We start from the raw sequence: 12,832 nt of genomic DNA on the forward strand, positions 1-12,832 counted from the left end.
AACAAAGCACAAATAAGCCCAACTTCTTAGACACCATTATGTCTGACTATGCACACAGAACAGGGGTGTCTATGTCATAGCAGATGATACAGACAAACCTGCCTATTGATCTGGTTCAACTCCACGATTCTGGTAACAAATGCCTTGGCAGCTATGGTAGAGCATGCCGACCATATCCTCCCCTCTGTCCCCGTACTTATGACATGGAGGCAAGAACACCTCGGGTTTCAGCCTAGCCAGGGCTACACAGTTAAGACTCTGTCTCAAAAACAGAGGGCCTCATATCAGACTCAACTTGACAAGCAACAGCCCTGTTGGATCCTGGGTACCAGTGTTTCTGAAGTAACTACTTGCAGAAGAGGAGCAGGGCCTTTCAGTTTTGTTGGTACTCATCCTCTTCACATCTTCACAACCCTAGGGGCAAGAAAGGCATCTAAGTGCTACAGCTGTTTATACAATTGAACTGGATTTCTTGGTGCTAAGTATAGGGCCTTAATTACAGGAGGAAGCCCCTGAACTCACTCCATAGCTTTTAGCTGGTGAGAGAGCAAGAAAGCTTAATGCAGGAGCACAAACTAGCAGCTGATCTTTCAAAGAGTAAAACTTGACATGATGAACTGCAAGTGATGTATCTAGGTTCAAACAGCCAGAGCATAAGCACATCAGTCTCTTGCCTATCTATTAAAAAAAAAAACATTCTAACATCGAAGGACCATCACAAAAAACATTATGTCAATGAAATGATAATAAGCATAGACAGAAAAACTGTTTGTTCCTATTCTTTTACTGTGAGCAACAAAATGGAATCAGTCCATTTAGTATTGACACTCAGAGATTTACCTGGTTTTCTTTCCCTCATCTTAAAAAAAAAAAAGTGGAGGGCTGGGGTCCCATCAGGAAAAGTGACACCTATGATCCCAGCATTTTCCAAGCAAAAACAGAGTACAAGGCAAGCCTTGGTTTCATAGTGTAGATATATTTCAAACAACAAAGCAAAACAAAAGAATGACTCACAGATGATGCTATTAATGGTATCATATAAATATGGTATTGGAAGTGACATTTACTGTCATAAATGTTTAATTGCTTTACTCAAGTATAAAAATATGCATCAAAAAGACACTAACAGACAGCCACAGTGGCACACACATTTAATCCCAGCACAAAGGCAAGTAGATCACTGTAAAAGGGCAAGCTAGAGGGCTGGAGAGATGATTCCAGCAGTTAAGAGCACTGGCTGCTCTTCCAGAGGGCCCAGATTCAATTCCCAGCACCCACACGGCAGCTCCTAACTGTCTTCCTATTCCAGGGGGTCTGGTATCCTCATACATGCATGCAGGCAAAACGCCAATGTACATAAGAAAAAAAATTAGTAGTAATAGTAATAAAGGCCAGCCTAGGCTACATGGGAAGACAGGGTCTCTCTACATAGTCCTGGCTGTCCTAGAACTCACTATTTAGACAAGGCTGGCCTCCAATTCACTAGAATTAAAGATATTGTATCCAGCCTCTTTTCTTTTTTAAGCTAGCATTTTAGCCAGAAGAGAAGCATGAAAGTGTAGAAATACATCCGTGCAAAGAAAGCAAAGATACTACTATGTTTGCTGCATTTCCACATTCCAAGGATGCTCAGTGTACACGGTAGGTCTGCCAAGCCTTCTCGGTAAAAGTGATAAGGTGGATACATGTAGGACTAAGGTTTAACACAGGTTTCAAAGTGATGGGACAAGGAGTTAGAAACTAAGTTCTAAATCCCAGATACACCCACTCTTCTAGTTAAGAAGGAACCTTATCTTTGCCCTCAAAATGTCAAATCTCAAAACTTATTACAAAGCCTCAGGAATATCGCCCCAAATAAGACAGAAAGTCACTTCACATCCAACACACAGTAACTTTAGTCAGTCGTAAACTAAGAGTGTGCTTCTTTAGATCATGTGGCCTGACTACAATTCATTCTACCAGCAAGATGTAGGATATGTTCTAAATCAAATAGTTTTAATACAGAGTTAATAGAACTAGGGCCTTCATTATTGCTGTCTAGGCTCAACAGAGTTTGGAGAGAAGATATTAAGAGTTATGGGCTGGCCAAATACTTTGTATTAATATATCTAGAAAGGCCTACTTTATGAGTCAACAGTATATCTCTTTTCAATAATCAAATTTGTAGTCAACCGAATGAACTACACTTAAAAGGGATTTCCACCTTAAACAGCAGTTCCCATTCAGGAAAATTCACAAACCCTGATTAAAACTTTCTAATTCTAGGAGACAATGTCAACCATAATGGAAAATAATTTAACATATTGAGCCACCACATCAAATCTCCACTCGGCTCCAAACCATGTATCCTGATGGATATTTCCAATCAGCTGTAGAAAGGTAAATGGGCCAGTGAAAAGGACACAATGAGGGCTAGAACTCTAACACCACTGGCAGTTCCATACATTAGTACGCATGAGGCCAGCATGACATAAAGAGTATGGTGGTACACAGCTATCACTCTAGCACTCTGGAGATGAAAGTGGTAGGATTAGAGGTTGAAGCTGGAGAGGATGACTCAGCAATGAAGAACACTTTTAATGCTCTGGCAGAGGACCTGGGTTCAGGTCTACCGATAGATAGCTCATACCCATCTATAATTCCCCTCAGAAGATCTGACAACCTCTTTTGACTCCCACAAGTTCCTGCATGCACACAGTGACATAAACTCATGCAGGCACACATATGCACATAAAAATATTTCTTAAAGCTGTACAAGTTTACTATTTGTTGGAGTCAGCATGAGATACAAGAAAACCTATTTTAGTCCAGGAAGAGTGGACTATATAAAGAGTGTATGTTTGGGGGGGAGGGGGGAGGCGCGACACGTGTGGAGACCAGTGAAAAGTTCTAAGATAACAAATCACTCAGATGTCCTTTGGCATATTTTCCTCTCTCCACCAAAAAGGCTAAAGCATTCTTTGTCAACATAAGGTCAAACTCCAGCAATCTCTGATCTGGGAGCATCCTAGAACTAAACTCTCTGACTCAACATCTCCTAGAGAAAGAAAGAAGCAAAGTCCAAAAATAAATGTTAGAACCACAGACGGAAGCACTGGCTAAGGCCCTGCTTTATGCTGGTTCTACCCTAAGAAATTTTCTTTCTCTGAATAAACACTTTTCCAGATCACTATCAAATCACTCCCTCCTCTACATGCTTTTAGCCCCAGTACTACGGAGGCAGAAAGTTCCTGGCCAGCCAGACTGTCACAGTAAGAGACACAACCCCTAAAAAAATAAACATTTTTAAAACTGTCTTGCACTCAGGGATATTATTCTTTTCTAATTTCTGGTATCTGCAATTATCATTTAAAGTCTACTGGTGAATATGGAAGAACTCTTTATCACTTTGTATTTAGGGAAGGTGTCTTAGATTTTCTTAAACAGATTTTTTAATCATTTATTTTTATTTTATGTCCACTGGTATTTTGCCTGCATGCATGTCTGTTGAAAGGGAGTCAAAACCCCAAGAACTGGAGTTACAGACAACTGTGAGCTGCCATGTGAATGCTTGGAACTGAACCTGAGTCCTCTGGAAGAGCAGCCAGTGCTCTTAACCGATGAGCCATCTTTCCAGCCCCTTCTCAAATCAGATTTAAAATCTAACACCAAGTATTTTTCTAAATGATGAAGGGCTATCTAAATATATTCAGTTTAATCCAGAATGACATGGTGGCCTTCACTATTAAGCTATCCTAGATATATAAAACATTATGGAATCTTAGTTCATTGTGACGGTGAATGACCAGAACATTAACATTTACAAGTGGAGGCAGGAAAATGCATTCAAGGTCACTTATTGAGGCCACCATGAGCTATATGAGACCCTACATCATCACCAACATTCTAAAAAGGAAAAAAAAGACACTTGTTCTATAAAAGTTAGAAAAATTCAGCTAGTTCATGCTAGTAACCCCAGTCCTTGGGAGGCTGAAGTAAGAGAACTATATTTCAAAGGCAGCCTGAGAAACATAGTGAGTTCCAGTAGAATGAGACTATTTCATCAGGCCCATTGCAGTAGCACATGCCTTTAATCTCAGATGTTAGGAGGCAGAGAAAGAGACAGGTATATCTCTTTATGAGTTTAAGGTCAGCTTAACCTCCAAATCGAGCTCCAAGCTAAGGATACATAGTGAAAATCTGTCTTAAAAAGAACAAAAACAAAACCATAGACCCTATACAAAAATATTTTTTTAGACAACCACAAATAAACAACAGAGAACACAAAGGTCAACTATGCACTAAGGGATCTTTTTGTCAATGGCTCTCACAATACTTCATTCCTTTCCACAAATTCATCCTTTTAGGATATAAACAGTTACGTCCTAATCACCCTTCTACATAGAAAGAAAGGACCACACAGGAAAACAATGAAGAAAGTTTAAGTCAACATGATAGTTAACTGTGATAGTCAACCAGATTGGATTCAGAATTAACTAAAAGCAAAACAGAGCGAGGCCCCTCCAGAAACTCTGGTATCATGAGTGATCAAGCCCCTAGTGGAGTCTTAAAAAGCTGTCATTACTGGGGGGGTGGAGGAAGACAGAAAACAGAGACTACATAGAGTCCTGGAAGTATGTCCTACCATGTTGCTATAGTCTCTTCCTGTATGCCCGTTTCACTACTTGCATCCTGTCTGCCATAAAGAAGTTCTTCTGTTAAATGTTCCCAAACCCAGAAACTGAGAGCTAAAATAAATAATCCTGGGCTGGAGAGACATATACAGGCAAAACATCCATATACAAAAAATAAAAACAAATCCTGAAGAGGGCTCATCTCCTATAAATTTAAAAAAAAATTCCTCTACTGTTTTGTTGTTGTCAGATATTTGGTATCGATGACCACAAAAGAATATAAGCTTTCCTGAATCCAATAAGCTTTTTGACTTTTTAAAAAAAAAAAACAAAAACAAAAACTTTTGAGGGCTTTTAAGTTGAATGAAAGAGCAAGCAAAGCTCATGGGACTTAACTTATCATCCATATCCCAAGGCATTGTTCTTTATTCCTTTTTCACATTCTACCTAAGGGGAATGAAAACCCTTCAGCTAAAAACAGCTGGACTTTATGGGCCACAAAGTAGGTTCAGTAGTTAAGAGCACTGTTGGCTCTTCCCAAGGACCCAGGTTCAAATCCCGGCATTTACAAAGAAGCCCAAAAGCAGCTGTATTAACTCCGGTTCCTCTTCTGGCTTTTGCGGCCACCAAACATTCATATAGTACAGATACACACATTCAGGCACAACATTCACACACATAAAATAAAAGTAACTAAATATTAGGCTGGGCACTGGTGGCTCACACCTTTAATCCCAACAATAGAGAGGCAGAAGCAGGCAACTCTCCAGGAATTCCAGGACAACCAAGGATACACAGAGAAACTCTGTCTCCATAAAATAATAATAATAATAATAATAATAATAATAATAATAATAACTATTATATTATTAATTAATAAATAAGAAAGAAACTAAATCTTTTTGGAAGTTTTTCCAATAAAAACATCTAGCTGCACTTGACGGGTGGTGGTGGCACACACCTTTAATCCCAGCATTCTGGAGATAGAGACAGGTGGATCTCTGTAAGTTTGAGGTCAGCCTGGTCTACAGAGTGAGCTCCAGGACAGGTTCCAAAGCTTCAGAGAAACTCTATCTCCAAAAACCAAGAACCGGGAGAAGGGGAAAAAAAAAACCCACACCAGCTGCACTCCAGACACAGCAAAGATGTGAGTGGTATTTTAAGTAACAACTTCTTAGCAAAATTTCTACTATGATACGCTCAAAATTTTTCTATCTATGGCAAAGGCTTTGAACACAGTAAGGCAGCACTAACACATTCTTTAAAGCTTTAAAGACCCATATATTCATGTACTTTGTATTCTCTCTCCCTCCCCACCACACCACTATGCCTAGCTTAAAAGTCCATCCAATCCATTTAAATTTAGTCTTTGTATTAGTAAATACTGTATTACTCCCTTCAAGAGATGTTTTATTGATAAATATAAAGAAAAAATCAAGCAATTAGAAGTTGGAATTAGCCGGTGGTGGCGGCTGAAGCCTTTAATCCCAGCACTAGGGAGGCTGAGGCACGCAGGCGGATCACTGTGAGTTCGAGGCCAGTGTCTTCTAGAAACTGAGTTCCAGGATAGCTATTACACAAAGAAACCCTGTCTCAAAAAAAAAAAAAAAATTAAAGCATATTGCTATGGTTCTGCTATCCTACTCTCCCCTGGATAGAGAGAGGTATATCCCAGTCTGCATGTATGCAACTGAGTCCTCATTTGACCAAAAGATGCTTCCTCAGTCTGGTACCCTTCTCCTCATGATACTGATATGCTGCTCTCAAAGCCTTTCTTCTCTAAGTTTCAGCTGTAAAAGAAACTTGTTCTTCTTTCCATGTAGATTCAGGGTTTCCTTCACTCTGTATTTCACTGCCCTTTTTGTGTTTTGGAGAGTTAACTTGTGTGAGTCATCTGAGCTTAAGGAAGGAATAATATCTTTCCTTGAGTGGAGAATAAAACTGTGTCCTCAGTGGGTCCTGATATCTGCCTAGAAGGTAGTTAACAAATTGTAGTCAGCACAGGTGCTTTGTGAATGTGCTGGTTTGTGTTCTCGAAGTTTGAATGAGAAAGGTCCATACAGGCTCGGGAATTAATGAACAGTTGGTCTCCAAGTGGTAACACTGTTTAGAGAGGTTATGAGAGGTTATAGGGAGGTACAGCATTGCTGGGGGAAGTAAATCACTTTTAAAGTTTCATACCAAACCAAGTGTGTTTCATGCCAAAGATAAAAGATTTGATCTCTCCACTTTCTGCTCCCATGGCCTATGGTCATGCCTCTTCTACCATTGCAAACTCTCCCTCTGGAACCAGAAGCTCAAATAAACTCTATCTTTTCCTTAAGTCACCCTTGCTCATTTTATTACAGCAGAAAACTAACTAATAATACACTCAACCATGATGTCCAGGCTGACCTTGAATCCTTCATGCCTCGGTCTCCCAATGCTGGGATTAAAGGCATGAGCCAACATACTCAGCTTTAGAATTTGACTTTTAACAAATAGGTTAGAATCACAGGAATAGAAGAGAAACATGATTTATCCTTCCATATTTAATAGCTACCAAATCTGATAGTTTTCTCTTCAAATCTTATGCTAGAAATAAAGTAACAAAGTTTTTACCCAATAACATGCAAGGTTTATTAAAGCATGCTGTTCCAATGACAGCAGGCAGGCAGAATTATTAACACAATGACCCCTGTCAATCATTTCCTAAAATTCAGAGCCCAAGATGATGAGGAAGAAACTACTTTTCTAAGCATAAGAAAATTCAGAAAAAGTCAAAGCAAAATCTTCCAACAAAATGAGCAAGAATCCCAGGACAAAGCAGCAGAAGCTTGTGACTACTCAATGCTGTCACAGAAGCAACCCAGGAGTGCTCAGTGTAAACCCAGCAAAGGAACTGTGTTACTTCTGAATCTTCCAAACCTAGCACAATGGCCAGACCAAATAGCATTCACTAAACCAAACAAATATTATCTAATGGCTAGTACATGGAAAAAATCTGAAGCACAGTCATCTCCCTACTCCAAAACATCAAAGTAGGTAAGAGAATTTTTAAGTACAGAACAACAGACAAACCCAGAGTTCTGCCCAGAAGGACAGTCACAAGCAAATGGCCTCTTATGAACCTATGCAGTCTTCAGCAATACATTTGAACAGTCTACAGATTTGTCCATCAGTTAGGAGTCCTGTCAACAAGCTGAACCTTCAGAAGTTGGGTGTTCTTTAACTATATTCCCCTTTGAAACAATGGCAACTCTATTTATTAATATAATGAACAAAAAAATTAAACACTAAAAAGAAACTAAAGTTCTTGTTTCCGAACGACTAGCTGAGATCTCTATCTGTATCTGACCAGAAACCTAAGAAGCATCCTGCGTTCACAATGGAGTCCTGGGTAATTTCTTTTTGAAAAGCACTGGTCTAAACAGGTTACTGACATCCTCTGATTATCAGCACATCTAAAAGTCCCTCTCCAACAGTCAAAACACCTAGCCACTGAAAAATGAAGTAAAATACTTAATAAATATAAAATTAAAATGTTTGAACACCTCACATTACATCTAACTTATTAACTTACTTATTAATGTGTGTTCATATGTTGGTGCTTTGTTGTTAATATGTTGGACTAAGTTAATAGTCATTCTGTATCAGTAGTTTTGACACAGCTATCCAGCATCCTATTCCTACTGTGAGGAAGGCAACAGAGAAAAGCAAGCACATATTTCTAGAGACTAGATTCAGACACATCTAATCAAAGACAACTCCAAGCTTCCCACTTTCTACCACACCAACTCACTTACCTCGCCCATAGCTCTTCCCTCCAGAGCAAGTGCTTGAAAATCATGATTTAATTCATCCATTGAGCGTACCTAGTGTTCAGAATAGAGGGGAAAGCTTCACGTCAGCATCATAAATATTATGTATCTATCATGCACAAATGAAACATCTTTCAATATTAACTTTAAGAACTCAACAAGCATGGTAACAAAACTCAAGGGATTAAGTATTACTCACCTTTAACCATCAGGATTCAGAAATGATCCCTGCTTTACCCTACCAATTCCCGTCTATTTTCAAAGCATGAAAACATCACATGACAATAATGTCAGTTACTTTTCACATACTGTAATAGGCAGAGGCCAATATGCTGGACAGCAATGGTATTTAGTAGGGAGTCTCTGACCTAAAGGCAGCAGCGCTGCACCTCAGCCTTCAGCTGTATAAATGAAGCCAGTCTGAACTAGCCTTCTTGGATTACTCCAAGGTATCAGTCTATAAATTTTATATTCAAACATCTATCCAGAGGAGGAAGTTCCAGGAAATCCCAAATCTCAAAAAAGGGAGAAAAGAAATAGTATGTATCAAAGAAACCTTCCTCACAGCTCATTAAAGCATATCAATATACAACTTCTTTAAGCTTTCATTTAACCAGCTCCAAACTCATTAGCTGAAAGGTAAAGGTAACAGTGGATCAAGGCACTTTTTACTGAGTTTGATGACCTGAGTATGACCCCAGGACCCACATGATTCAAGGAAAGAACTGACTCCCACAGATAGTTTTCACATGCACATACACACATACAAGCACACACATACAATAGTAATAATAAAAATTTTTTTCGAGGCAGGGTTTCTCTCTGTAGCCCGAGATGCCCTAGTACTCACTTGTAGACCATGCTGGTTTTAAACTCACAGAGACCTACCTGCCTCTGCCTCCCTAATGTGCCACCACGCCTGACACTATTTTTTTTAAAAAAAAAAGGTAACATCAGCAATGAAGATACAACATTCTTGAGAACAAATATTCAAAGTTGTCTTCTCCATCAAACTAGAAGGCAAAAGGCAAAATGATGGCGAGTTTTAAGTCACTGTAAGTTTAAGACTGTGATTCAAAACAGCAAAAGCCCTTTGCCATCTGTTGGTCTTCTCAATTATTATCAACAATTCATCTCTGCTTTTGAGGCACTCTAGAGACAGTCATCCATGAAAATACTTATGAAAGAGGCCTTTCTGCACATCTGAAAACAAGACACCTAACTAAAAGAGGAGCCTCCTAAACCTGCTGTCCTGTTGGCCACCACCTTCCCAAGATTGGTGGATAAATAATTAATGCAAAGCTTGAGCTAAAGTCAAGAAAGGAGAAAGATAGCACTTAAAACCCAAATGAAACCAGGTAGTGGCAGCCCACACCTTTGAGTCCAACACTCAAGAGGTAAAGGTGGAGTGAGGTGATCTCTATGTGTTCCAGGTCAGCCTGGTCTACACAGAAAAACCCTGTCTTGCCTCAACATAAAGCCAGCACACTGAACCTTATAGAAGAGAAAGTGGGAAGTACACTTGAACGCATTGGCACAGGGAACCACTTCCTAAATAGAACCCCAGCAGCACAGACACTGAGAGAAACAATTAATAAATGGAACCTCCTGAAACTGAAAAGCTTCTGTAAAGCAAAACACATGGTCAACAAGGCAAAACGACAGCCTACAGAATGGGAAAAGATCTTCACTAACCCCACAGACAGAGGTCTGATCTCCAAAATATACGAAGAACTCAAGACATTGGACAGCAAAAGATCACATAATCCAATAAAAAAAAATGGAGTACAGACCTAAACAGAGAACTCTCCACAGAAGAATCTAAAATGGCTGAAAGACACTTAAGGAAATGTTCAACATCCTTAGTCATCAGAGAAATGCAAATCAAAACAACTCTGAGATTCCATCTTACACCTGTAAGAATGGCCAAGATCAAAAACACTGATGACAACTTATGCTGGAGAGGTTGTGGGGAAAAGGGAACACTTCTGCACTGCTGGTGGAATGCAAGCTGGTACAGCCTCTTTGGATGTCAGTGTGGCAATTTCCCAGGAAATTAGGAAACAACCTTCCTCAAGACCCAGTAATACCACTTTTGGGTATATATCCAAAGGATGCTCAATCGTGCCACAAGGACATGTGCTTAACTATGTTCATAGCAGCTTTGTTTGTCATAGCCAGAACCTGGAAACAACCTAAATGCCCCTCAACCAAAGAATGGATAAGGAAAATGTGGTACATTTACACAATAGAGTACTACACAGCAGGAAAAAAAAGACAGCTTGAATTTTGCAGGAAAATGGGTGGAGCTAGAAAACATTAATTTTGAGTGAGGTAACCCAGACACAGAAAGACATTTATCACATGTACTCACTCATAGGTGGTTTTTAAACATAAAAAACAAAGAAAAGCCAGCCTACAAACCGCAATCCTAGAGAATTTAGACAACAATGCGGACACTAAAAGAGACTCACATAGATTCAATCTACATGGGAAGTAGAAAGTAGAAAAAGACAAGATCTCCTGTGTAAATTGGGAGTACTACTGCTGTCTATGGGTACTTTAAAACCCACAGGTAACAAACTATGCAACTAATGATACAATGTATTACTAAGCTGTAACAACTTTATAGAGTGTTTGCTATAAACATAATTTTATACAATTCAAGCTAGGCATGGTAACCTATATCCTAGCACTTAAGAGGCCTGTAGCAAAAAGATCACGAATACAAGGCCAGCCTGAACTTTACCAAACTGTACATAAACAGGGGCTGGAGAAGGGGCTCAGAGCTTAAGAGCACTTGTTGCCTTGAAAAGGGCTTGGGTTTGATTCCCAGCATCCACGTGGTAGAGCTCACAACCCAGGGCTTTCTCTGCTTCTGCAATATGGCTACCTCCTCCCATACAGACACCACTACCAAATCCTTTTTAAAATATTTACTTTTAGGCCGGGCGATGGTGGCGCACGCCTTTAATCCCAGCACTTGGGAGGCAGAGGCAGGCGGATCTCTGTGAGTTCGAGACCAGCCTGGTCTACAGTGCTAGTTCCAGGAGAGGTTCCAAAGCCACAGAGAAACCCTGTCTCGAAAAACAAAAAAAATTACTTTTATGTGCATGAATGTTTGCCTGCATGTTCACCCACGCATGCCTGGTGTCCTGAGTAGACAAAAAGAGGGCATTAGAATCTCTGGAACTGGAGTTTCAGGTGGTTGTGAGCTACAGTGTAGATGCTGAGAACTGAAACCAGGGCCACTGTTAGCGCAGTGACAGCTCTTACTTGCTCAGCCATCTCTCCAACCCAAGACAACAACCCCTTCTTCAGAACCCTATGAAAGTCAACCTGACCGCATTCGTCTTCATCCCACCTCTAGACATCATAACCCTATGCTATGAGTTTCCTTTCCTCTTCCAGAGTCCAGAGTTTATTTCTGATAGGTCCAAACCTGCCAATTAACCCCATAATTTAACTCATTAATTTAGTGTTTTGCCACATAAGGCCCTGCAAAATTAAATAATAACAAGTAGAGAAAAAATGAAAGAAAGAGTAATCCACAAAAGAAAAATACTTTACAAATTTTTGCGTTTTGTTTTGTTTTTGGTCCCGCCCCCCGCCCTGGCACCCCAAGACAGTTTCCTTGGCTGTCTTGAGACTCTGTAGACCAAGCTGGCCTCAAGCTCAGAGAGCTGCCTGCCACTCCCTCCTAAGTACCAGGATTAAAGAGGTGTAGCACCACCACCACTAAAACAATTTCTTAAAAAAAAAAAGGTGGGGTGGGGGAAGAGGCTAGAGAGACTACTCGGCACTAGCTATTCTTGCACAGGTCCTGGGTCTCAATTCCCAACAACCACATGGTAGCTCATAGCTCATACCTATAACTCAGGGAATCTGATACCTTTTTAGAATCCCCACAGGGACTGAATACATGCAGGTAAAACATTAATACAATAAAAATAAATAAGTAGGCTGGGCAGTGGCAGAACAAATCTTTAATCCCAGCACTCAGAAAGGAAAGAAGGGTGGATCTCTGTGAGTTCAAGGCCAGCCTGGTCTGTAGACCAAATTCCAAAACAGGCTCAAAAAAACAATAGAAAAACCCTGTCTCGAACCCCTAGCCCCTCCCTAAAAAAAAAAGAAAGAAAAACTTTAATTTTAGGGACTGCAGATTGCGCAGCAGTTAAAAACACTTGCTGTTCTTACAGAGGACCTGGATTTAACTCCCAACACGCACATGGGATTAAAGTGCTGAGATTAAAGGTGTGTACCACCACTGCCCACCTGAGATTTTTTTTACTTATTTATTTATTATGTCTGTGTGTATCTCTGCGGGCCAGAAGAGGGCACCAGACCTCATTACAGATGGTTGTGAGCCACCATGTGGTTGCTGGGAATTGAACTCAGGACCTTTGGAAGGGCAGGCAA

General features: G+C 40.1%; 1 protein-coding gene across 11 annotated transcripts in view; it reads right to left on the minus strand.

The window, feature by feature from the left end:
* Pum1 (pumilio RNA binding family member 1) overlaps positions 1 to 12,832 on the minus strand; it is a 117,358-nt gene that overhangs the window by 75,899 nt on the left and 28,627 nt on the right. For all 11 annotated transcript variants that reach the window (XM_026781874.1, XM_013348397.2, XM_013348396.2 and 8 more), the window contains exon 3: positions 8,399 to 8,467. In XM_026781874.1, the coding sequence (XP_026637675.1) occupies positions 8,399 to 8,467 (69 nt within the window). The remainder of the gene's footprint in view (positions 1 to 8,398; positions 8,468 to 12,832) is intronic.

This window comes from Microtus ochrogaster, chromosome 10, assembly GCF_000317375.1.
Source record: "Microtus ochrogaster isolate Prairie Vole_2 chromosome 10, MicOch1.0, whole genome shotgun sequence".
Taxonomy (NCBI): Eukaryota; Metazoa; Chordata; class Mammalia; order Rodentia; family Cricetidae; genus Microtus; species Microtus ochrogaster.